This window comes from Melospiza melodia, chromosome 3, assembly GCF_035770615.1.
Source record: "Melospiza melodia melodia isolate bMelMel2 chromosome 3, bMelMel2.pri, whole genome shotgun sequence".
Classification (NCBI taxonomy): domain Eukaryota; kingdom Metazoa; phylum Chordata; class Aves; order Passeriformes; family Passerellidae; genus Melospiza; species Melospiza melodia.
The window spans coordinates 31,971,984-31,998,312 of NC_086196.1; the positions used below are offsets into that span (position 1 = coordinate 31,971,984).

Sequence of the window (26,329 nt, forward strand, 5' to 3'; positions counted from 1 at the left end):
CTCAGCTCTTACTTTATGCTCCATTCATGACATTGGGTTGTGAAACTACATAGTGAAGCAGATCAGCTCACAGATACAACAGAAACTGCTGTGGGGTTTGGTGATTTGTTTTTGGGGTTTTTTTAGTTTAGTGTATTATTTCTGCCTCTGGCAGTATCTAACTGGCTGCACAGTTTCATGATTATTGTGTCTAACAGAATGGGAGTGGGAAAGACACAGTGTGGCACTACCTTTTGCTGGGAGTCTACAGTTATACTGGATCAAGAGTATTTTTAAACTGAACTCAAAACTGCTGAATTAAGATAATCATTTAAATAGGTCCTAGCATTTCTAAGACATCTCAAGGTGTGTAAAGTGCAACTTAAAAGCATTTCTGCACTGCAAGCAGATGCAGGTCCTGTTTAATGCAACCATTCATCACACCTTGGCAGTCAAAGGCAGAGCTTACACGGCCACAGTGCTTCTGTCACCCTCTTGTATTTCTTTATTCAGTTATTGAAAAGTCACTGCTGAAAGTTGTAGGGATGGCAACTTCCTCATGCATCCTTAAGGACCAATGGCCATTGGCATGTGGCCCAAAGCTGGATGTCCCATGGCAGGAGCTAGCCATGACATTGACACCCCAGGAAGCAATTTCTAAGCAAAGGCTGTTCAACACATCTGCAGGCATGACCTGCAGTTTTGTCATTCCTCAAAAGCACTTGCATATTCCAGCTACTGGGGACTGTTCAAGAGTCAGATGGAAAAAAAATCAGTCAGAAAGTGACTGTAAATTAAAAGATGTGGAGGAATTAAAATATCTGTTACTTTGTTTTCTAAAACTGACTCCAATATTACACTCACATAATAGTATACTCAAGCCTGCCCCTGGACATCACCAAGAGTCATGCTGAACCACTGACATGCTGAAACACAATATAAACAGAAGAATGATTACCCTACATTTCTTACCAAAATGGTGTCATTTATTAGTCAAGGCCACACGATATGAAAGGCTAACTTAGTGTAAACCAGAATTCAGTAGAAGTAGACTAAGTAGTACAGTATCTCTCTTTGCAATGAGTTGGACACGCCTGCCCTTCTCACTCACAGGATACAGATGAGAGGGTTTCTCAAGAGATGGTGGTGAAGGCAGTGTGACCTTGCATTTCTCCTGCTGAGCTTACTGTTCCCACTTCCCCAGGTTCTAGCTGACCTACAGGCCCTCAATCCTAAAAGCAAGACCTCCATTAATGGTGAAAAATTAGAATGGAAGAGCTATGAGACTACAACCCCTGTGGTCTCTACTTCAGCTCCTCTTGAGCAGCCCTGGGCCTACCAGGGCAGGAGTGCCCTTCCTAAGGGGACACTCTCTGCCACCCTCATAGGTGCCCTTACCAAAGAATCTTTTCACAGCCAGTCACAGTTCAGCACCCAAGAACTGGAAAGAAAGTATACAAACTATAAATGCATACTAGAAATGCCCATCAGCATTTCTAGTATGCAAACTTCAGGCTTCGGGTTCTGCCAGAACAGAAGCCACATCAGCACTAACCTAAAGATAATGACTAAAAATACAGTACAACTGCTCACTCAGTCTTCTCACAAGGCATAGTCACTGCCTCAGGATGAGTATTACACCTCAGCAACATCTTCAGAAGCAGTAAGGTGACTATAGGCCTTGAAAATCCCACTTGTTCACCTGAACCATTAAGGTCCCTAAGTACATTTATAGTTCTGGCCTTACACATTTTGATGCAAATACCTCATCATTATATGCTTAGCAAAATTTATGCCTAGCTTGCTATTTTAAGGTTCCTAAGAAAAGCAAACAAAAACCTTAGTTTAATGCTTCTTTGAAGCATTTAACAGATGTTACAGTATTTTAAAACATGATCATCCCAGAATATATTAGCAGCTGACAATTTAAGCATCCCTGTAGTTGAGCTTCACACAGCTTCTTTCTTTTGAAAATCTTTATTTGGCTAGAAGATGTTTTTGCTTATTCTTTTACATGAAAGAATATGCTGACACCTATACAAGGCTTTAAATATCCCACAAAGTTGAAAACTTTCATTCTCCAGTCCCCCCAATAAATTAAGAATTTTAATTTAATCTATTTCTGTAATAGGATTGTCATAAACTTAGGCAAGTCCCCTCTCACACACCTATTTCCAGAATGAGACTGCAGGCAAATACATTTATGTGGTTTCCCTTGTGGGTAATGCATGCTCTAAAAAGGATGCTTTTGTTACCATTTCTGAACCAACAATTTTATTTTCTAATCATTTTCCTGCTCTCCCCAGCTTCCCCCAAACACCACCCTGGGAAGGTTTACCTTCCTGGTAAAGGAGTGGGAGGATTAGCCTGTGTCTATCTGACATAGGAGGGAAAGGATTACACACAGATTAAAATCAGTAATTTACTAGCAAATAATCACTTTGTGTGCAGCAGTTACATAAATGGGGCATGCCAGCAGTGGCACCCTGGGTTTCACAGGCACGAGCTCAAGGGAGCTGCTCATTGCAAAGCACAGCCAAAAGGGCAAGTGCTGTGGAGCAGGGAGCCCTCTCCTCTCTCCCGTCCTCATGTCATGTTTTCTTGGAACCATATGATTTTCAAAAGGCTGGCTGAAATGAAATTGAATAAGGCAGATAATTCTTTCCAAATTGTTGGGTTTAAGCCTTGAAAAATGGACAAGCAGGGACAGAATATCTTGCAAGTTCTCAAGAAAGAGTGTCACGCCAATTTTCTTTTGACTGCTGTGTTTATGACCTTCACTTTTTCTATATAAACTATATGTCTAACTTAAAAATGTTGTACTGGTTACAATACACACCACAAATATAATAAACTATTCCATGATTAAATGAAGACTTTTATTTTTTTTAAATGTCATATGTTAGTTTAGGATAGCATTGTTCTGCAAGTAGAAGTAAATACCATGGGAAAATTTCCTTATGTAGTCACTTTAAAGCACGCTTACCAAAAGTTAATCTTGGAATTAATTTCATTCCAGATACCCCACTTCTTAAATGAGTTTTACTATTAGTAGAAATTTTTTTCTAAATCATTATTTAGAATTTTAGATAATTCTTAATCCCTGCTTCTAGACTGACCTCATAAATAACATTCTTTTAAAATTCATAGTACATAAGTGGTTTATTCATTACTTTATTTGTAAATGAATTTATTTAGGGTCATAATCATTGTCTTGACTATATTGAATTGGATACTCTTTGAAAATGGAATGCACAGAAGCATGTTTTTTCATACTGCAAAACTAAAGGGGGAAATTTTTAACTGAGAAAACAGAATTGTGAATAATCTACTAATAAATCTTGAAACAACAAACTTTTAATGATCTCTCATTGCAAGAGTATGAGATTGAAAATATTAGACTACAGACACACATGGTTTAAATTATTTGTTTAAAATAATTTAGAGGTGTAAATAAGTATTTTGGGAAACAAAATTCCAGTATTTTGGAAAAAATCCCCACAAAAAAATCCCACAAAAAAAAGGGAATATTTAAAGTTTTGCAAGCAATTTTTCTTTCCTGTCATGAAAATTATGGTGGTAATTTAGGTGCTCTTATGTTTTCCTCTATGTTTGCCAGAAATCTTTCCTTTTCCCACTTGTTAATTTCACTTCATTTCTGCAAAAATGTTGCAATAAAAGTGCTGACATTTACAGTTCAAAGCTTCTCCATCCATGCACATCAATAACATCAAGTTCTTTACATTCTGATTTTCTGCGCTTGGCCCGAAGAAAACGTTAATTCTGGAATCCCAAGATCCCTCCTGGGATGAGTTTTCCCTTTCCTCCCCCAGGAAGCCCAGCTGCCTGCCCCTGCCCAGCCACACAGGCATGCACCCTGGCCAGGGAGAAACCAAGAACAGCTTCTGCTGCACCTTTCTGGCAGCCAGCACACATCCATGTCTGGTGAAGGGCTTTAAACTTCAGACTTGTGAGTTAAAATTAAAATCACACCCACCACTGGCAGACCCGCTCAGGACATCTCTTTAAGAACTACTGCAGCCTTCTGCAGAACCCAGCAAATGCTGTGGCTGCCCCTCCACCCCAAAGGCTGAGAAACTGCTTTCCTTTTAAGCATAACTTTAGAGTTAAAATGAATCTAGGAACTGAGACCTGGCACAGCAATAAATAGCAGGCAGTAAATGAATGACATTAACAATACAGTGATATAGGGCATTTTACATGGCAGAAAGATAATACTCAACAGCAGAAGTGAGCTCCAGCACACCAGAGGGAACACAAAACTTGGTACTCCAAACTGCAGTCAGCCCTTTTGGTTTCTAAATGCATGAAACAAGTCATAATTTCTTTTCAAAGTTGTAGGAAAAATAAGTCCAATAATTGAAAACAGACTTGTTGGTATGCTAAATGGTCCCCAACGACTTTACTGCACTACCACCAGCCCCGCTGAATTGCCATGTTTGGTGTCTCCCATTCTCCAGCTTTACAAGACACAAAAAGGAGGTGATTGTTTCTCCCTTCCCAATGTTGACACCAAAACCACATTATACCAACTGCATCCCCAGAAGTTTATATATAAATGCTACTTAACAAAGAATGTAAGTAGCATTTTTGCTTGAAATACCACTCTCATGCTAGTTTTCCTTTCTACATTTAACTATCAGTCCCCTTTTTCTCTGAATTTTATTGATGGTCAATTTCTTAAATGTTTTCAAGGTACTATTTTAAAAACTGTAATAATAACTACAACTGTTTAATTACTGTAGATAAACAACTTAAAGGTATTCAAAACCTCTCAGTAATCAGTATTTTATCTCTTACATTTTAATACTATTATCAGGAACAGAGGGCAACAATTATACTCCCTTAATAGCTGGAGGAGTTTGAAAAGAAAAGTCTATAAAATTTTTGCTTATTTTAATTGCTGAAGAGCCTTTCAAGGAAAAAAGACTTGTCAAAATTTTTTTGCTGTTCATTTGCTTCTTAAAGGTATATGAATTCAATTTTACTGCAAGTCTTGTGATAAATACTTATGCATCTATTGTAGGGTTTGTTTTAAGCTGTTACTGTTGTAACACACAACTGTCAGATCAAGAAAAAGGATGTATTTATAGTGCTTATGATCAAGAAGGAAGAACAGAGTGCCTAATGGTAGGCCCAACAAAAAATATTAATTCATTCTCACACCCTCCTCCAAATTTAAGAATGCAGGCATATACCTTTTGAGCAGTTTTTCCTTTCTCAACACAGGCAATGAAGAGGGGATGGATCAGAAAGTGGCAGACTAGCAATACTGCAAACTGCTAATTCCAGCTTCCTTGTTTACTTATTGCAGCTATTGTCAGAATGCTTTCTAGTGTGAAGGGGGGGAAAGATCAAAAGATAAAGACCAGTCACTCTGAAATCTCTCACATAACTTCTGCCAGCACCAGTTCTGCCATCCCTGCAGCAAGTAATGACTATTTACTGAAGAACAGGGTTATAAGTAGTTTCCCTCAGCCTGTGGTCCTTCTGTGATTAAAGCCCTTTGAAAACCTAGCTTAAGAATCTGTTTAAAAACAGTTTTTAAAAGTTAAAACTAAAAATTCTCTTTGGAACAAACGGAATATAATTCCAGCTCCTCATCATAGAGGGAGCCAGAGGAAGCCACAGCATTACTCAGGACCCTTCCCAAGGACCACCATTGGGGTATTCAGAGCCATATCCTGATTAAAAATGAGGACAGGCTGTTTCTCTCTGGTCCTTTTGCTCCCTCTCTTCTCTTTGACATGTGTTCATTTTCTTTAGTTCCTTCCCATCAACAGTGCCTGGGCTCAGTGGAGAACTAGAATAGTTAACCTTTTTTATTTATTCCCAAAATTATTTTGCTTTCTACAGTAATGGCATGTGAGATATATGTGAGTCCCCTCTGAGGCTCACAAGCTTTTACAAGATGGTATAAAAGTATCATATGGCAAAGCAATGATGTTAAGTGAGGCAACCACTGTCCTCCAAGATCACAGACAGATATTCTAAATCAGAAGTGAGAAAAATGTAGTTCAAATTTAAATCATTTCCTTCCACTGTTTTCTGCTATTTCCCCCAATGATATTCCAATATTTATTTTAATTTTTTTTTAATTAGACCTAGATTCCTTAAACCACTGGTATTACTGCATGTTATAGTTTCATATCTAACACACAAACAATCATAATACATTACAAGAGCATTGGTCACATATTAATCCTCACACAGACAATTTTCTAAAGAGCTGGCTTCTTAGGTTCTAAAAATGGAAAAAAAATCAGATTTAATTTTATCCCTGGGCAGATATCAGCCCAGAAAGAAAGACAGGTCTGCATGATCTCATGGTAGCTTTGAGGTACAGCTATACCTGCATTAATCTTTAATTGACAGAATCAAATAAGAATGTGATTTGCAAAACACAGCCAAGTGTGTGTACTCTGAATAGAGCCAGCATATAAGAAATTGAAATTGATTTCCTCTGAACTAGATTATTTTCTTGTGATTGATTATGTGGGAAAAGCCCACAATACTCACAAAGCCATTCCCATCTTCATCAAGGAATGGGTATGCCTGGAGGAGAGCATTGACAACAACGTTATATTGCTGACTGTTCGGATACCTGTGCAAACAAGATGGAGATAGAAAAGAAATACATGGTTTTCTAGACAGTATTCAACACTGGAGTCTATTCTGATCTAGATTAAATAATTTCTGACTATTTCTCAGGCAATCAGCTGCCCTCCAAATAACAAAGGGCACTGCTTAAAGGCATGAAATCTTTCTATTGGTTTCGGTAGATGTCAGGCCCTTAGCCTCTTTTATTTAAGCAAATATATTAGAGAATATCTTTACATTAATTTGAAAATTTATGTCTGCAGACAACAGGTCTGCCCCCAAATAAAGGTAATGGTGTTGACTTACAGTGATCCTTCCAAGTATTTTGTCATGTCTGCTTGTAAAAATTCAATAATTCTTATTCTCATACTGTGATCAGGGCATTTTTTTTCTGCTAATATGCACTTGACATCGTAAGGGAAGTCTGGCAAAACATAAGAACTTGTCCACTGCAACATCTTGTGTCTCACAAAAAATGATTTCAGGTTTTTTCTGTAAAAGAAAAGATTGTATTATCACCATCACATCTTTCTTCTATGGAAATGCAGGCAGGAGGGAAAGATAAATACATGGAAAAACACAACACAAGGGAAAACTATTGCTATAGAAATTCAAGGCCTGCTGTCTTTGTTTCTGCATAAGGAATACCTACAAAAGCAGTGATCAATACACACAGAGTGAAAAAGCAGATGTCAAATATGGAATGTTATAACCAGGAGACAGTAGGAGGTGCTTCCTAACTGAAAGCAAAAGCAGAAGTCAGTGGGGGCTTGCTGCTGTTGCAAAACACCTTTTTCTGTCTTAATTTATAATGTTTCCTCTCTAGTAAGACAAACAGCTTAATTGAATAAAATACTATACATGACATTATTTAAGGCTGTCCTCCCACAGGGGAAGGTAAGGAAGGGATGAAGGCAGCTATCATCAGCTCATGGAAACAGAGCAGACACAGCCCAGCAGCTTCAGTCACAAGAACACCATGACCACAATTTACAGAAGTCACACCCCAGCTGGGGTGAACTTGAGGCAGGTTATCACCACTGGCTGCCCAAACCCTAATTCTGAAAGAACACAGGGAAAAGTGGGTCTCAACCAACCAGTTATCATCAATTCCTCCTTGAGCAGGTTGGTCTGTAACTCTCAACCTCTCTGACCTGTTTATGCTGCCACACCACACTGGCATTTTTTAATGTATCTTGTGGGCTATCAAAAACTCTACATCCCTGGTATAACTGCACCAATGCCAGCCCTACCACAAATGGCAATGCAGTGCTGAGAAAAAAAAATATATAGCTTCAGTAGTGTTCTGCTCCCAGCATCAGTAGAAGTACTCAGCACTACCATTCCTCCATGCAAAACAGGCACAAAATGGTCAGCACTGCTGTCTTCTCAGGCTCACCAGACTCCATGGGACACAGATGGTTAACAGTAGATGCAAAGGGCAGTGAAGTTCTGTTTGCACTTTGCAGTCTTAAAAGAAGGCAAAGTTGTGCAGGAAGTGACAACATATTCATGTCCTTTTTTGGTGATAAATTAATATACAAATAGGAAAATAAAACCCAACTTGGATTCGCAAATCACTTGGAAATCCCTCCTATGCAAACAAAGTGCAGATGTTCAATGTAGCATCAGTGAGAGCTCTGCAACCTTAAAGTTTGCATCCTGTACCTTCACCAACTTTCCTGATGGAAGTGATGCACAGGCTGCAAGTTACTACATAATGTTTTCAGCATGCTACCATTTAATATAGCTCAAAAGTGGACAGAAGTTTAAAATTTACAGTACTTTTCATCTAAGCAGCACTGAAATTCCTTTTGTTGGTAATACCACTGAAGCCAGAAGGTAATTTCAAAAAGTGGAGGGGTTTATAGCAGGTTCCATTTGGGGACACTGTACTACATTCAGTCACATGAGAAAATAAAATTTTCTTGCAGTTGGGATAGCTAATAATCAGGGAATATGGCAACTCTCCCATCCACCAGTCCCTTCAACATTTGCCATGGCAACAAAAATACTCCAAGTTTCACTTATCTTCATTTATCTTACCTAACAAAAATAATTCCTTGTTCTCCAAACAAAATCAAAAATTCCTCTGGTCTCCACAGTGTGTAAGATTAAATATTTTACTAGTTTTAGCTGGACTCATGGCTGTTGGGAAGTCATGTTAAACATGTGCTGTAATATTTCACAATGAAATACAAGCTTGTTTGAAAAGAGACACAACTCCATATAAACTTTATCCTCAGAAACACTCACATGCAAACTTGTTTAACTAAAAGAACAGTTGAGTTCAGCTGTAATGCTGTCCTCTACCATCACAAGAGATTTTGGCTCTACACATAAATCCCAGTGCACGTACAGTTTTGAGATTTAGGTACAAATACATGTAGCCTGTTTCTGCTCATACCTCTTCTAGCTAACCTGAGGCAGAAATCAAAATCAAATTATATCAAAATCTTGAAATTGCAAAAAAAAAAAAAAAAAACTCATAAAAATCTCAAAATCTCAAGTTACATCTTTTCCTGTCTCTCATTTCTTGAGGCTTTTGATTCTACAGCTAAATGAATCCAATGGCTAGCTAAGGCAAAACTTCAGTGTCCCTCTTTCTCTGCTGTCACACGTCTGAATTATTTGCACCCATTTCTCTCTGGTACTAGCAACCCTGCAGCAAGTTACAAGGAGCTACAGTGACAAAGTTCTTAATTATACTTTTTATTTCGTTTTCTCACAGTTTAAGCCCCCAAAACGACTTCTCATGCAGTGAAACAAATACCAATTCAGATGAAGCAAGCTGGTCTCTCTATGCTTAGCCGCAGTAAGGAACTGCATCCTAAGAGGAACCTCCTCAGCAAGGAGACAACTACTCACACAGCTTTTACCACTCAGCTTTTGTAGACTGCCACTTTAATGTGCTCAGTCACAGTCCTGTCTCACACAGCTGTTTCCTTCTTTGTCTCCATTGTAACCTTACTCTGCTCATGCACAGCGTGTTTACTGAGACATGAGGCTATAAAACAGCATTATTTTGGGAGCCGTTTGTCTCCTTCAGAAAAATGGAAAAATACCTCACAGCAAACCAGCCAACCAAACAAAAAAACAAACACCAAAAAACCTCACAATGAGCCCTCAAAGACCCATCTATTTGAATTATATAACCCCTGGCATCCCTAATCCCAGGGAATACCTTGTTTTACTGCCAAAAAGACAAAGAGATACACATTTGCAGTGTCACCCAGACCATTCAATGATTGTTTTAGATTACACTGAAGAGAAGAGTGGGGAGTAAACACAGCATCATCTCTCCAAGTTCAGTGCTGTGCAACACCACACAGACACACAGAGCCACCTGCATTAGCTGCAACAAGTCAGTAAAAATAATTTTGGTATCAATACAGACAACTCAATCAAGATAGCTGTATACAGTGCCATAGATATTTAGAAACAAGATCAAATACTAAATCATAATAAGACTGCTGGTTTTAAGCTTCCTGTTAAGAAAGATCTATTTTGATCATTTAGGGGAAAATGTGATTTAAAGGCCAATTGAGCACACACAAATGTGCTGTGTGGCATGAGCTTTTCTTATTGTCTGCTCAAGTCTGTGAGTCAGGCACCCATTGCTCTATCTTGCATCAGCTCAGATCCCATTTAGTCAGAGGACATGGCAGTTAAGAAGAAATTTGCTGACATCAATGGGTTGTTCCCTTTTTGGTATATCCACATAAAACTCAGCACATAGGTGAAGTCTCAATAGATTCCCACTATTCACAAATGAAAGTCTAACCTTCCACATGTCTACATCACACATCAGCAAGAGACTCTGATCTGAAGGTATGTAGCCTGGAAGTCCATGTCAACAAATCCAAGGAAGAAACAGAGGAGAAAACAAGGAACATGCAGATGTGAAAGAAAGGAAAAGTCTTCAGCTGTAAAAAAATTCCATTTCCCTAATACATGTATAATATGCTTTCAATTTTATGACAACATTCAAAGTTGCAAAGGCTATTTCCATCAAAAGGAAGAAATTATGACAGAAGATGAAATATCAAAAAAACTTTTCTTCCTGTCAATAGTCAGATAAAAAGGGCTCTAATTTTTGTTCTCAGTTCTGATATCTGTGCCTGAAAGATCCTCATGCCATTCTCTTTTAGTGCTTCAATGTCATTTCCAACTTTTGAGCACAAATACAAGGTTTCCCAGTTATTCCCTCAAGCCTGGGATTTGCAGTCTACCTAGTGCTTGATGATGGCTTCTATTTTTTAGTTCCCACTAAACATAAAGGCGGGTATCCTTTAGACTGAAAAAGAAATTACCCACAACTTCAGCAAGGCTGGGATGTGGGAGCTGTGAGATGTGCCAAAGCTGCCCATTCCCCAGAGCAGCTCCCACTTCAGCTTCCCCTGCAGAACCCATTCTATAGAAACCATCATGTTCAGTACGACTACAAAGTTACAGACAAAACAATTCTGCTTCCAAAAAGGTTTGCAAGATGCAGACACAACCTTCTTCTAGAAGAAGTCCAGGCTTTTTGATGGCCTAAGGAGATACATCACACAAGGGAAGGCTTTGCACTCTCACCTTATGCGAGGGCAGCAGCTGTGGGTTGCAGAAAGGGAAAATAAAAATGCTCTTTAGGGAATCAGACTGAAAAAAATGCCAGCTAAATCCAGCCATTTAAAAGAAACAGGGTTTATTTGTATTCACCCCTGTAAGATATGGTATACTGTATCCCAAGAATTTTATGGGTTTTTGGAATTTTTGTTGTGCTGTTGTTATGACTTTGCTAGACCTTACTAAGGCAATGCAATTAGTGTATTTTGCAAGTCATTTTTAAGACTTGCTAATTTCTGGTGTGGAAAAGACATAGCAATTTATTTCTTTTTTCCTGTAAACTTCTGTGGAAGACTCACAGCACCATGTCATTAAATTCAGCTCTGATGACCTGAGGTGCTCCAAAACCATGAGTCCTGTTGTCTTGACTTTCAAAACATCGAGGCAACAAGAACAGACAATAGCTATTATTATGAGTCTTCTAGGTCTTTTAGTTTAGTATCCTTAAGTATCCTGCTGCAATAACAGAGACATGAAATGCTGACTTAAAACAAAAAAATGTGGCAGAAATTCTTGCATCCACATGAATTAAAAGCCTAAATTTAAAGCATCACCCTCAAGCCCTGAACAAACCAAACCAAAACTCACAGATAAGACAGGTTTCATGAAGATGTAATAGCAATTGAAGTGAAATTATCAGAAATCATAAAAATGAAATAGTTTTTCTGGTATGTTATACTAAAGGTATAATCAAACAGCATCTGACATCTGTACTTCTGAACAAAACAGACAGGCAGTACTTCTTGCCTACTGTTGACCACTGTCAAAGACTTCACATGGTTTACTTAAGTCAGCTTTTCATGTCCTTATGAGCTAACTGAAAAAAAGATCATCAGAATTATTTCTGGTGTATGTGATGCTATCAAGAATAAGGTCTTTGCTTAGAAACCAAGAAACTCTTAAGATATACATTAAGAAAAGGCATAAAAAGCACAGTCCTACTGAGTTTTCATTGTAGGATTATAGCTACATGTGTTTGTATATGTATGTTTTATATAAAAGTAATATCTGCCCTCTTGTGTAAATAGAGCAAAATCATTTGAAGTAATTAACTTGATGACAATTTTTCAGGCTAGCTGCTCTTTTTCTCTTTTCCTTTTAAAATTTTCCTTTTTTTTTTTTTTTTTAAGCACAAGCATAAATACGTTTCTGATGAAACACATCAAACAGATGAACAATACTGATGTATAGGGAGGCAAAGGAAGGCGCTCTCTAAAGATCTTTAGAACAACATATCATAAATAAAGTCACTTCAGATGCAGCTACCCAGCAGTCAGGGCAGTTGTTGTATGTAGCCTGACCAAAAAAGATGTGTGACTGGCCTAGTTAAAGACATTTCCTCCACTGAGGAAATGAATGACCCATGCAGGCCATCACGGCCATCTTAGAGATGGACACCAAATTTGTAAGGGCAGAGGTAAAGGTAATTGTAAATCTTCCAGCTGGTTGTCCTTGCTATCAGCTCAAATTGATGCAGGCAGCAGCACCAATATTCTGTCACTGCTGACCAAAGCTTTATTGGTAGCAGGCCCACGTTTAGCTGAGCGCTGACCACATCTCCCAAACTCACAGCAAACAGGGAAGCTCAAACCTGTTGAGGCTGGCTGGAAGATCTGTTATCCTGCCTGTGCTCTGAGAAAATTACCCCAAGGCATTCAGACAGTAAACCTGTTACACAGCACTCAAGAGCTACAGAACATGTTTTTATAGAAAAAATAAATGTACACATAAACATGTACCAGGACATTACTCTTGAGGGAAAACAGCTGGACCGTCATAGTGGAAACAGTGAAAAAGGGATACGATGTCATTTTGCTAAGCAAATATGTTGAGGAAAAGCAGACAGGACACATAAACCAACCAATAAAAGGTTGGTTTTCCACAGCAGTATCAGGTATTTACAAATAATAAAAGTCTCTGTCTTAGCAACAAGATAAACCCCAGGCTGTCAGGAGCCATAAAACTGCTAGTACTCCAGTACAGAAAAGCAGGACTATGGGAAACGCATTTATTGAATTGTCCTCTGTGTCTATCCTATTGTCTTCACAGACAGTCACTGCTTCAAGATTAATCTTCTTGGGATATTACCAAAAAGATGGGCTGGTTTTACTTCTGTCATTGTGTCAAAGCATTATTCCATTGCAGTAGGTTGCAAACCTCATCTGGTTTAATATATGCCCAATTTCAATACAAGAAAACAAATTATACAATTGCTTCATCCAGTCAGTTTTTGTTTTTCTGTTTAAACAATTTTCTTTGATATTTTGGTAATATTTAGTAATACAGAAGAGTGCATTTAACTCTGTTGTTAGGACTACCTACACAGGAAATACAGAGAAACTTGGAGCTAATTCAGCAGCATTAATAATCCATAAAAACATCCACGAATTCACTTCCAGCAAAATCATACAGTTACTGAAGCTGTGGCTCCATGAATCTTCTGAGAAAACAAAGCCAAAAACAAACCACAAAAACCCAACACCACAGACAAATTAAAACAAACAAACACAAAACCAAACAAAAATTTTAAGTTTTCCTTTTCAGATGGGATGAAATTAATAAGGAGACAGAGGCTGTAAGTATAATCCTGGCCAAGTAACAATAATTTAAACTGTGCATTGTGAAATGGTTACTCTGATTTACATAATCCATCTTAAACTCTTTATACAGCACAAGGCTAAATAATTAAAAATTAGCATCCTTTAAAAGAACAGGCAAAATACTGCAGGATCATATTAGTGGTTTATTCCAAGGTTTCAAGTGATTTGGTTTTGTTTGTTTGATAATAATGCTGACAGGACCTTTGGAGTTTTTGGGATGTTCTTTTAAAAACAGAAGTATCAGGACTTTTAAAAGCATTAAATCATATCTACAGGGGAGAATGGCAGGGGGAGAAGTTGTAGCAGGTGGAAATAAAGGGGGATAATGACAAGCAGACAAAGCTTTGGAAACACAAAAATAATTGCCTTGAAAGAGGAACAGGGCACTCTTTCACTGCCTGCCCATCACAAAGAAGAAAATCATGGATAGGAGGAAAAAAAAAAGAAAAAAACCACATCACATTGTCTTGCCTCCAGTTTCTAGGTAGGCTTATTTTGACAACCAAGGAAAATGAGTGTGCAAATGGAAAAATGGAATCAGCATGCCTACCTTGCAAAGTGCTATATTTAAGATGCCTCAAGCACACAATTTATTGAATAGCCATATTCCACTGTGCAATGACTAATTTGTCAGATTGCTGTTGAAAACATACGTAAAATATGATTTTTAAAAATCAGATAAATAAAGACAAACCTGTATCTTGCCTTCTGCAAGAGGTAACACAAAACAGTGAGCAAGGACTGAGGATGCAATCACACCATCAGGCTATTTCATTCAGTCAAATAAATTCCTGTTCCTGTTGTTTTTTAAATACATGTGGATATACCTGAACCTGACCTCCAGTAATTAAGATTACTTTTATAAAAAGTATAAATGAAGCAAGATGAAGTGTTTATGTAATTTTCAAAAGGCAAGGAAAATTTCATTAATATATTATAAACTCACTTTTGCTTTAGCACTCTGTGATCAATTACTCCTTTTTCATTTTCATGTGAACACAGATACTTCTGCTCCACAGGGCCAGAAGAAATTAACATCTGTCTGTCAGTAGCCCTAAAAGAAAAAAAAGAACAAAAATCACTCTCAGGTCTTGTGCAGCTTATAGAAAAGAGGATGTTTAGGGTTCTAAAATGCCAGTGGCAGAAACAGAACAGAAGTAAAATCAACATATCAAATATGTCATGATTTTATATGCTCATGCCTCTTAATCAATTTCTCAGTTCAGTTATCAAACTAAAAAATTAAAAGGGAAAAGGTAGAAAGTTCTGCCTGCTTATATTCTAATCACTACACAGTTACAAATCCCAAGAAAATCAGACCTCTCAGAGTTGCAGGGTAACATCCATCTTCATAATCTGGCATCCCCAAACTTCTGGGAAAAACTAACCATTGCAACAATTAAGGGGTGAGCTGAAAGAGCTAATTACACAGCATTTCAATACATTTCTATTTAGCTAGAATCTTGAAAAATTGTTTTTTTCTGGAGGTTAAGTCAAAAGCATCAAGTCAGCTTTGCATTACTCCAGCCACTCTAGAAGATCTCCAAGTGCTTCCTGATCTTACAGTTCCTGGCCATTTGCTCCAGCTCATCACTAGGAACAATAACTCTAGATACCCACTTTGCTATGAGCCAGTCCACTACTTTCCATTTAACCTTTGTGTCCACTTCTCTCCCTCCTCATACTCGTTATTTCTTGTTTTGGTAAGTGTGTTGGGGGAAGCCAACACCAGAAGTTTTACCCCATACTGGGCAAAGGCAGAGCTAAGAGAGAGGATACTGTTATGCTGCCAAGAATTCATGGCAATCATAAAACATTAATTTTTTTCCTAACCTCCTCTCTTCAGAACATCTGAACTCTAAAGATGCTCTAGAAATTGTTCCAGCCTCAGTTGCACTCAACACACAAAAGGCTGTTATTGGAAATGACATTTAAGTTTGCCATATTTATAAGGGGAGTTCTCCCTTTCCATGAAACAATATATTTCAGCCATGTAGTTAAACAAAACAACAAAGAAACCCCTCAGTATATTCTCTGCGTGGCTCTTGGAAACAATTGATTGTGAAAGTGGAAGGCAGCTTCATGTTTACCTGGTAATGTGTATGTGTGAGCTCCACATACACACATGAGCAGTTTCTACTGTGGGAACACTTCCACTGAACCAGTGACAGACACAGGATGCTATTTCCATGTCCTAATCCAAACTGCTGGAGATGTAAACCACATTCTAATTAGCCAAATTTTTTACTTCCACACAGAAAGCGTTCAGCTATTGCACTCTAAATTCCATGTCCAGCCAAGGACTTTGTTTCTGTTTCTGTCAGGGAGGAGAGGTCAGCACAATCCATACATAGTCACAGGATGAGCCAAGGACACCAGGATAAAGAGGTGGCAGCCAGGACTGCACCAAAAAACACTGGGGATAGCATTTATATGAGAAATACAACAGGGAAATATTGCTGACAGCTCTGGGAAGCTCCACAGTGACTTCAGCTGACCCAGAAAGAGACTGTGATAATGATGATTTCTTCCTGCCCTGAGCAATGCCCCCTCCACCCTGTCACTGGTCCTGGCAGGGCAAGCAAGTTCTGGAAACTGGCCTGACTGAGAAATAATTCTGAAAAACAGAAAAGATGGTTGGTTTTCACCTGGGCTCAAGCACTGCATGATAGGAGCTAGGAGCATGCAAACTCAGATTTCACCGTTGTTCTCTGGCACCGCAGGACCACCACACACCCAGCTGTGGATGCTACAACTGCAAACCTTAACATGGTTTCTCTTCTCACTGTAATTCAGCCTAACATCAGGGAGCAATGGAGGAAATGTGAGTTCACATCTACTGTGAACTACCAGAACTGTGAACTTTACATTAGTTCAAAACAGTGTCTTGTAAACTCAAGTCATGTGTCCTTGAACTAGATCAAAAGAAATTATTCTTACAGGATTTTGTCCAAGATGTACCGAACAGACAAAGATAATTTTGAACTACATCACCAAGAAAAGCACTGCAGTGGTAAGAAAAGAGAGTCAGAACTATCTGCATATAAAGATACAACTTTCATTTTTGTAAAAAAATACTCTTTTCACTATAGATGCTTTTCCATAATTTTATACCCAAAAATGCACAGAATATATTGACTTTTTACTCATCCTAAAATACATGACTGAATGCATCTTAAACTTGCTTGGATTTTATTCTTTCTTGATGACACAAAAAATATTTCAGGAACAGCAGCTCATTTACTCAATTTCCCTGTAAAGAGAAGGATACCAGCAGCTTATTTTCCAGGAAGGAGACTAGATAGGGAAAGATTTTAATGTAAACTATATTCACTAAGATTTGATATTTTAAGATTTTTTTTTGGAGTCTGCAGAACTTCACAGCAAAGCTGCTGCACTCATGCTACTGCAACTGCATGCTCTTTGTGGGACAGCATGGCTTGACCTGCAAGAGCTGACAAACAGCCACATCTGAGACACAGTCTATGCAAACACCCCTGACAAAGTCAGAAAGCTGAATATCCAAAGCAGCATCCTAACTGCCCTAAACATAAGGACATGCTTTCTTCTGAACCCCCTGCTGAAATCGTGGTATATCCACCGCTGTACTTTGGATGAAGCACAATATACGGAGTAGTCTTCTTCACAGCAGACACCTCTACCCCTAAAGAAGGAGCTTCCTATAACTCAAATGGACAGGCCCTTGGTGCAGAGAACTGAGACTGGCTGTGATCTCATACTTCAGGCCTGTGATAAATCTTACATGCTTTGACTTGGTCTTCTTCCTGCAATCCCCTTCTCTCCAATGGTGTAAGAGCATTTACCTCAGGAGTTTCACAAATACTTCCACAAGGACAAGAGGATCTTTCTCCCTGTGCAGTTTAGTTCTGCTCATGAGCTCAAGTTGTTTGGAAGTAACTCTTATCACTGTTTATCAGGCTTTTGTTTGGGCTGTTAATCACCTCAGAGTGCACAACCTGGACTCCTTTTGGATGAAGGCAAATGCTCTGCAGTTCTAATCCTCTGGGATTAATCCTACTGTGACTAATGCAGCCTTAATGCTAGAGTCCTTTCTTTTGACAAAAAAAGCATTTTGGATCCATGGCAAGCTGCTCTCTACAAGCCAGGATTTTTGGGTTTTAAAGGGACCACTTGGAGGTCAGGATTTCTCTCCTCAGCCAAGACATTGAGAAAAACATAACCCTGCTAGACTTACAGTAGATCAGAATGGAAGTAAAGGATGGGAGAATCAACAAACCTCTCATCCAAATACACCCAACAAAAACACACCACAAACTCTGCCCCTTCCTCCCCTAAGAAACCCCAAACAAACAAAGAAAACCTGCTCAACCAAGAGCCAGAACATAATAATTGAGGACAATCTCCCTGGAATCTGTTTTCTAAAAATATATCTAGTTTCACAATAAATTTCAATAATCCACTATGGAATTATTAAATGCTTATATCTGGACCAAATCCAGAGTTTCCTTTGATAAATTGACTTTCAATATACCTGTGACAATTACTATCTCTGACTAAATCATTATTTTACTCTAAGACTTGCAAGCATTTAAAAGTAAGTTCTTCAAAAGGCTAATATATTAAACAGAGAAAATCCTAGCTATAATGAAAGTTTGACAGTGCTTCATTCAAATGAAAACTGGCTATGAAGGAAGTTTAAATTAATTAATGGCGTGGTTCAGGAATGTCGATGCCCTGTTAAAAACCACAAGGTAAGAACCCAATTTTACATTTCACATTTGTTACAGTTACTGAAAATAAAACAAACAGGTACAGATGAAGAGCTAGTAAATGCCAGTTTTAAAATGCCATGAAAAGAACACAACTATATCCAGACTGATATTTGCTGCGCCACGAACAAACTCACCCACTGATTACTTCTGGAAATTTTTGAGAAGCTGTTTCACAACAGTATGTGAGGGATTCCAGCCCACTCTTCTGTTGCTGGTATTTTTTAATCAGGTCCATCAGCACTGCCTGGTGCCCAATCTTCTTCACCAGCTGCTGCACCATACGATCATTAAGAGCCAGAAGAGCTGCTCCACTTATTTCTTCTTCTGCAGATTGAAGGGGATAAAAACATTACTGTAAAATATCTTTATAGTTACAGTTACATTCTGTATGCCTAAAAACATGGTGACGGAAGATGGGTCAAACGGAAGGATGCTTTGTACTGCTGACAGTCATCTTCAGCTGTCACCATCCTTTCCCAAGCAGTGCCAGGAGTCCTAATCACTGCCCAGATATCTTCCCCTGACATAGAGCCAAGTCTGAAACACACAGAGGCAGAGGTGACAATTTTAATGCTGTAAATCAGGCCTTGCTTGAATCACAGGAGACTGTTGCTTGCTGATGAAGGAAATAAAGCTTTTTAACAGAGTACACAAGAAATAGACTGTTCACATTACAGTTTCTTGTGCACTCTTCTGTAGAACATAAAACATTTACACACTACATTTGCATTATTTCAAGAGATTTCTACAACATAAAATAGGCCCTGGCAGGACTTTTAAACTGCCAGCTCTGATTTGAGGTGTGTCTATTTATATACAGGCTTAATCTCGTCCCCCAGGATTTCTCAGACTCCGTAACAAATCTGTACACTTATGTTGATTTATCAGATCTATGTCAGCTCTCACACTAATAAATTTCTATAAAAGTCTGAGGTTAGCATATACACACATGCCCCAAACCAAAACAAGGTAGGCAGTGCCAATAAAATGCATAGCAAGATATACTAAACAAACAGCACCACCCCCCCAAACAATAAAAATGCTTACCACGGAACTTAGGAACTAGTTCTCCTAAATTTCTCAGTTTCAACCAGTTGCAGACTTGCTCAACTGACCAACTTTCCATCTTCAGTTGTTTCAATGCTAAATTTCCCTCTGAAATGAAAATAGGGGATTATTTTTGTGCTGAGCTCTAAGCCAAACTCCAACATTTCATAGCAAAAAAATGCACTTAGCAAATAATATATCTACATGCTCTGAATAAAAATAGTGCTAAATAATCCAGCTAATGTCTGTTGTAAGTGGCAGTTTGCTTGGATCCCTTTCCTCACCTCCTTTCCCGTCTCTGGCTTCCCTCCGTTCTGAGGCAGCCTCATTCCTTATAAAACAAGACCTGCTCCGGTACCATTAACACCCAGGTTTCCACACAGAGAAGAAAAAAGGTGTGAAATTCACCACCACCATCAGGCTCATCAGGAAATGGCTGACATTTTACAGAAGGAAAAAAAAAAAAAACAAGCCACCCCACCACCAGATAAGAGTCTGTCACATCCATGCTTACAGTCAGTCAAACACTTTAACCCCCTCTGCACCGCCTGGCAGGGCAGGTACCCAGCAAATACTTAACCCTGAATTACCAACAGCTAGGGACAAGGAAGGGGAAAGGGAGGAGGCTGCTCCTGCTGTCATTTGCTGGTTCCTTGCTGCAGTGGTACCTGGGAGGATGCAGCGGGTGCCCTGGGAAGGCAGAGTCTCTGGGGCTGCTGGGACAGGTGCATCCACCCTCTGGATGAATCCTGCACATACCGTGTGTGCCCCCCTGCCTGAAGGACTCACTCGGATGACGAGGGGGTGCAACACACCCCAAAACCACCAGTGACCTCCCCAGAGGAAGATTACTTGTAAAGGCACAGCTTGTTCCACACTGCAAACTTCTCAGCACAGCAAACTCTCTCTGAGGGGAATTTTCTAATTATTTTGTTTTAGCTCTACTACCTAAAAGAGCGCCAAGTGCTCCACAGCCATGCTTGCAATCCACAGCAAAGCACTATTGGAGTCCATTTTTCAGACAAGCATATAAGTGTCTGGCATTGTTGGTCAAACATTTCTTTCCATACCCTGAGCCTCCAGCAAATTCCAGGCTAACATGAGGATTCACCCTCACAAACCTCATCAGCATCTGTGCTCAAAAGAAAAGGAAAAAAAAAAACCGAAAACAACTCCTTGAATAAAAAAAAAATCCATTTTCATCCTTCAGCAGCAGAGACCCTCCAAAAGACACACACTTCAGCCTACACTCTTGCGCCTGTCGACTTCAGCACTTAGAAGGGTTAAGTTTAAGAGGAATGCCTTTCTGAATTACATGAGTGGGTTTAATTTGATATGACAACAGTAGCCATACAACTCCTCCCCCAGGCTAAGCAACAAGAACAGGGTGTGAAAAGTCATTATTTGTTGAGAACTCTGGTGTAAATTAAAAATCACACCTTTCTGTCACACTTCTTACTTCCTTGCAAAGAGTAGGGCAGAAAAAAAAAAGTCTCCAAAAACTTGAAAGATAAAACCGAGTGCAAAGCAGAAAGATACTTCCCTTATCAACCAAGCAGTGTAAAAGGAGAGAGATACATTTAAATGTTGGAAAGGTCACTTCTTCACCCTATAAGAAGACTAACACCCTAGAACAATTCGTCTAAAGCAGACAGGCAGATACCGACACTTCAGAAAGCGTCAAGCAAACTCTAGTGCCATGCACAGCAATGTGCACATTTAGCCCTGGGTGGCTAATTCTACAGCACAATGGCCACTTGCACATGGAAATGCAGGCTGCACAGTTTATTGAGGGAAGTGATGATAGCTTAGAGGCTGGTTTTTTAAAAACAAGATTATATACATTAAGGGTCATGAAACATCAATACCTGAAATGCTTCTCAAAAGTGATTTCAGTTACTTGCATCTGCTATAGATAAAGCAACAAGAAAAAGAGCACATCAGTCTTCTATCAGTGTTATGGAGACAACAAGGACTGAGCACAGATGCTGATATTTGTCTTCATTAATGATTCTACTTATTACAGTAGCATCAAAAGACTACCCAGCAAAGGGTTGCCTGTGTTGAATGTGGTGAAACCTGTGAATATTTATATTCCTCAATCAAGTCTTATAAGTCAGAACAACAAAAACCCAATAATAGAAACATCTAGAGAAACATCTACATTTACAGTGTAAGTTCATGTCAAATTCAGAACAGTTCTAAGAGTGAGTGATCTCTGTTTGTTAGTAATACAGCCAATCACTGGGACCCATTTCTTCATACACCTGGGCTCAATAACTACAATTAGGATTTAACTAGTCCTGGTTAATGAAATTAAATAATGAAATCAATGAAAATTACTTTTCCCTAGAATGTGACAGGAGAACACTTCTATTTACTATAAAATTCTTCAAAACTGAAGGATGAAAGTCTCAGGTATACAGATCTATCAATGGTACAGATTTCAGCTCACATACTTGGTTACTCAATAGCACGAGATGGGGATCCTGACCAGCATGCCTGTGCTGGCAGATGCATACTACATATGCACCAAATTATTCCACAGCTTGTCCACAGCTGCCACAATCTTGAAGTGACACTTCTAAATGAAAAAGCCAATATATCAAAATACTTGAAAAATGACGTGTGAGTTATTATGCTTACCTATGAGAAAGCTTATGGCACCAAGACTTTAGCACAACTTTTGACAGGCCTCCATGAGATTTTCACCAATCTCAGAGTTTTGGTTGATTTTAGCACATTTTAGTGCTAAAGGAATGTGTAAGGCATGTGCTGTGTGCACAGCTATACATCACAGCTGTATGTCACATTTTGTAAAGGGCCAGGTCTCAAAGTTACAAGTGTGATGAGGAGGAGTTGGTGCATACCAAAGATGTAAGCAAAGTATCCCATGTGCAATTTTATGCTCTCTTAATTTGGCCTCATCTTCAAATGCACTAGAGAGACTATTATTTTCTTTCCACTTACTACCAACCTATTTTTTAAAACAATTAAAAATAGATTCAAACAAATGTATTCAAGACAGAATATGTAATCTCAGATCCAGTGCTGAATTATCATGAAAAGAACATCAGTTGTCCACAAACCTTTTCAGTAACACATAGGAAAAGGATCTGAGGTAGAACCTCTGTCAACTTCCCCATCCCTTGAAGAAAATGTCAACAACATATTGCTGTCATTTATCACATGTTTATGCTAGCATGAACCATGGTGCAGAGATGCCTGAAAGGGGAAAAAATCCCAATATGAGTGAAGAAACAAATCTTAAAGTCAACACACCAGTTTCCATTTCTGTGCTGCTGTAGAGGAAGACACATGCAGCTGCAAGACAAGGAGTGATGCAAATGTACAGCAGATGCAAGAGAAAACCCATATCACCTAGGAGAAAGGCTATATAAGAAGATCTAGGAAGAACTCAAGCACATCCATTAGTCAGCTGTAGACAAAGGGATACAAGCCAGACAAACCTTTTAAAATTTGATCAGAGCTAAGGGAAGTTTCAAGGGTTCTGAACATGCCCACCCATTATCAAGTAAACAAATCCCTCTGCAAGAATTAACTCTGAAGAATATTATAAAAACTCATCTCTTTCCTTAATACAAGGGCTCCTGATTAAGCATGCCATTTCTAATATTCAAGTTTTTTCTATATGAATTTTAAAAATATTTTCATCAGCACCATCTGAAGTACTCTGGAAAAATGAGTTGTCCCACTTCAACAGCAAGATTCAACACAAGAACCAAGAGAGAGAACTCTATTACAGGTGTGCAAGTCATTTGGCAATTTAAAAGGAAGAAAGTTAACTTTGCTGTGATTTAATAGTAATGTAAATGAGACTCCATTCTTGCTATCACTGGCAACAGTGCACATGGGATAAAATGAAACACTTAGCTGTAAATGCCTTCTATATTTTTTTATAAAACCTTCTAGAAATGAAGGCCCTGTAAAATCAAAACTTTTAATATTATCCTATTGTAATGGTTTGACACTGGCCTAACACCAGGCACCCACAAGAGTCACTTTCTCACCCTTTCCTGCCACAGCTGGGCAGGGGAGAGAAAAACAAGCATACAAAGACTTGATGCGTTGAGATAAGGAACGGGAGAAAAAAAAAATCACTTCAACAGCAAAACAGGCTCAACATAAGGTTGAGAAGTGAATAATTTCTGACTAACAGAATCAGAGGAGCATAATGAGAAGTAAAATAAGCCCTTAAAACACCTTTTCTCCCACAGCCCCTCCCTCCTTCCCACCAACAGCACAGGGAGGCAGGGCATGGGGGCTTAGTCAGTTCATCACCAAGATTTTCTTCCACTGCTCCAGGAGAGGAGTCCTCCCCCTGTGAGGCTGTGGGGTCTCTCCCGTGGGAGACAGTTCTCCGTTAACTTCTCCTGTGGGTCCACTTCCCACGAGTAGCAGCCCTACCACAGCTGCTGCAATGTGAACTCCTCCCTGCCGGCAGTCAGTCCTCCCAAAACTGCAGCGACATGGAGCTCTCTTTCCACGGGGTGCTGTCCTCCAAGGACAGGCTGCTCCAGCCTGGGAGCAGGGGCTCTCTCACTGGATCACAGCGCATCCTCCAGGCATCCACCCGCTCAAGCATGGGCTCTGGGTGGATCTCTGCATCCCCCATGGATCCCCACAGGCTGCAGGGGAACAGCAGCTTCATCATGGTCCCACCACAGCCTGCAGAGAAATCTCGGTTCCAGCACTCCAAGTACCTCCTCCCCCTCCTTCTGCACTGACCTTGATGTCTCCATGTTGTTTGCCTCACACATTCTCACCTCTTCTCAGACCAGCAGAAACACTTGGTGACTTCGTTTTGATTTCCTTCTTAAATACACCATCACAGAGGCATTACCAGCCTCTCTCATTGGCCCAGCTTTGGCCAGCAGGACATCCATCTTCAGAGCCACCAAGGATTGGCTCTGCTGGACATGGTGGAAGCTTCCAGCAGCTTCCCACAGGAGCCATCTTTGCAACCCACCTGCTACCAAAAACCACAACCTGCAAAACTAATCACCTTTAAGAAAAAAGTATCAAATAGAAAGACAATGTTACTGGGCAGTGAGAACAGTCAAAAAGTCAAGTAAAGGTTAAAAATTTATGAAACACAAAAATGAAATTTCATGTACCAAAAAGAAAGCAATCAGACTGAAGATGTTCAGTATGACATGGACACTGCTCCAGAAGACTAAAGAAAAAAATTAATTTCATCTTGTGATATCATGCTGACTTTTCTCCCTAAAGTGTAAGTTTCTCACCAGGGCCATGAGTACCGTGTGATCATGCTGCTGCTTGCTGGCTGACTACAGGACTCCAGCTCTTGTCACTGGGCAATACAGAAACCTTGGGCACTGCAATCCCCCCTGAACTGGCAATCATAATCCAGCTCTCTTCCCTGCAGCCTGTCATGTGGTCATACAATCAGCAGTGCAGGCTGAACTGAAAACATCATGTTTTGGTGGGTTTGGATGGATCAGTGTATTTAACCAACTTACTGGCCAATTGTGTGAAAATAGATGGTGGAATCATATCTGTAGATTTATCATGGTGTACATCGATCCTTGTTTCAATGCATTGGAACAGTGAAGATTTCTATCTTAATGGAGCATTGGTTTGTAAAGTTCGGCCAAAACCCCTGTGTTTACCTCAAAAAAAAAAAAAAACCAAAACCAAAACAACAACAAAAAAAAACCACCCAAAAATTTATATGTACCTATCTCCGGTCCCTCAAATTGTTTTGCTTGAATGATACTGGCTCTGCTTCTTGAAAGGATCTCTTTCAAGTAACTCTTGAAACGTTACTTTTCAAGCTTTTCTAGTAAATAAGACTAGTAAGATGTGGAATACTCAACCAAACCAGGCTGATCCTCTAATTGCTGAGAAGGATGGATACAAATTTGCTTGCTCTGCTCTTGATTTAGAGTCACAAACAAGTTCAGAGAGCTGAACCAGCAGTCAGTTGTAGTGACCTTACAAAAAATGTTTAATACTAACTGAAAATAACAACTTACCAAGTCTATTCTGATGGAAAATGCTTAGTGACATTTTATAAGTGGTTTAACCTGCAGATCCTCAAAGGTGCTAATGTTCAACAAAGCTGCTTTCTGTTGTTCCCAAGGGATGGATACAGAAACCTTTTCAGCCTGGGCAACATCTAGAAAGTGATGCACATCCTTAACTGAGTCGGTATAGCTGAACTATGACATTAAGTGGGGGCTCCCATGTGGACACGTGGCATTCACACATTTTTCTCATGAGTAAGTGATTGACACAGCTCTTACACCTTCAGTACACAAAAGGTGTTATAAAATATCTCTTGAATTTTGTTCACACACTTTAATTGCTCTTATTATATATTACATCTTATACTTAAAATTAGATTTTTCAGCCATGTTTTGTCAATGTAAGATTTTGTCAAGCCAATGCTTGACTCAATCATGCCCCAAGTCAAGACTGTACCTCTTGCTGAAAAGGATCTTGGCCAGTCTCTGAGAAATACACCATCATCAGGTACAGCCACATGTCTGAGACAGCCCAACCTCAAAAGGAGCTACAAGCCATATCTAGAAACATTTATCAGGCAGGAAAGAAACAAGAACCTCAACAAAATTTTTAAATTCTCCTGTCATTCAATCAGTAGGATGAACCAGCTAGGTAGAGTATTGTCATTATAGTGCAAGAGTTCTATTGTGATTACATTGCAAGGGT

The 26,329-nt window shown here is 39.2% G+C and overlaps 1 protein-coding gene across 1 annotated transcript in view; it reads right to left on the reverse strand.

Annotated features, from left to right (window-relative positions):
* The window catches only part of SAMD3 (sterile alpha motif domain containing 3), a 35,846-nt gene extending 16,130 nt beyond the window's left edge, over window positions 1-19,716 (reverse strand). The window contains exons 1-5 of the mRNA XM_063153438.1: window positions 19,613-19,716; window positions 18,700-18,889; window positions 14,758-14,865; window positions 6,907-7,092; window positions 6,520-6,604 (exon numbers count right to left, since the gene is read on the reverse strand). Of these exons, the coding sequence (XP_063009508.1) occupies window positions 6,520-6,604; window positions 6,907-7,092; window positions 14,758-14,865; window positions 18,700-18,889; window positions 19,613-19,691 (648 nt within the window). The 5' untranslated portion in view covers window positions 19,692-19,716. The remainder of the gene's footprint in view (window positions 1-6,519; window positions 6,605-6,906; window positions 7,093-14,757; window positions 14,866-18,699; window positions 18,890-19,612) is intronic.
* Between the last annotated feature and the right edge of the window lie 6,613 nt (window positions 19,717-26,329).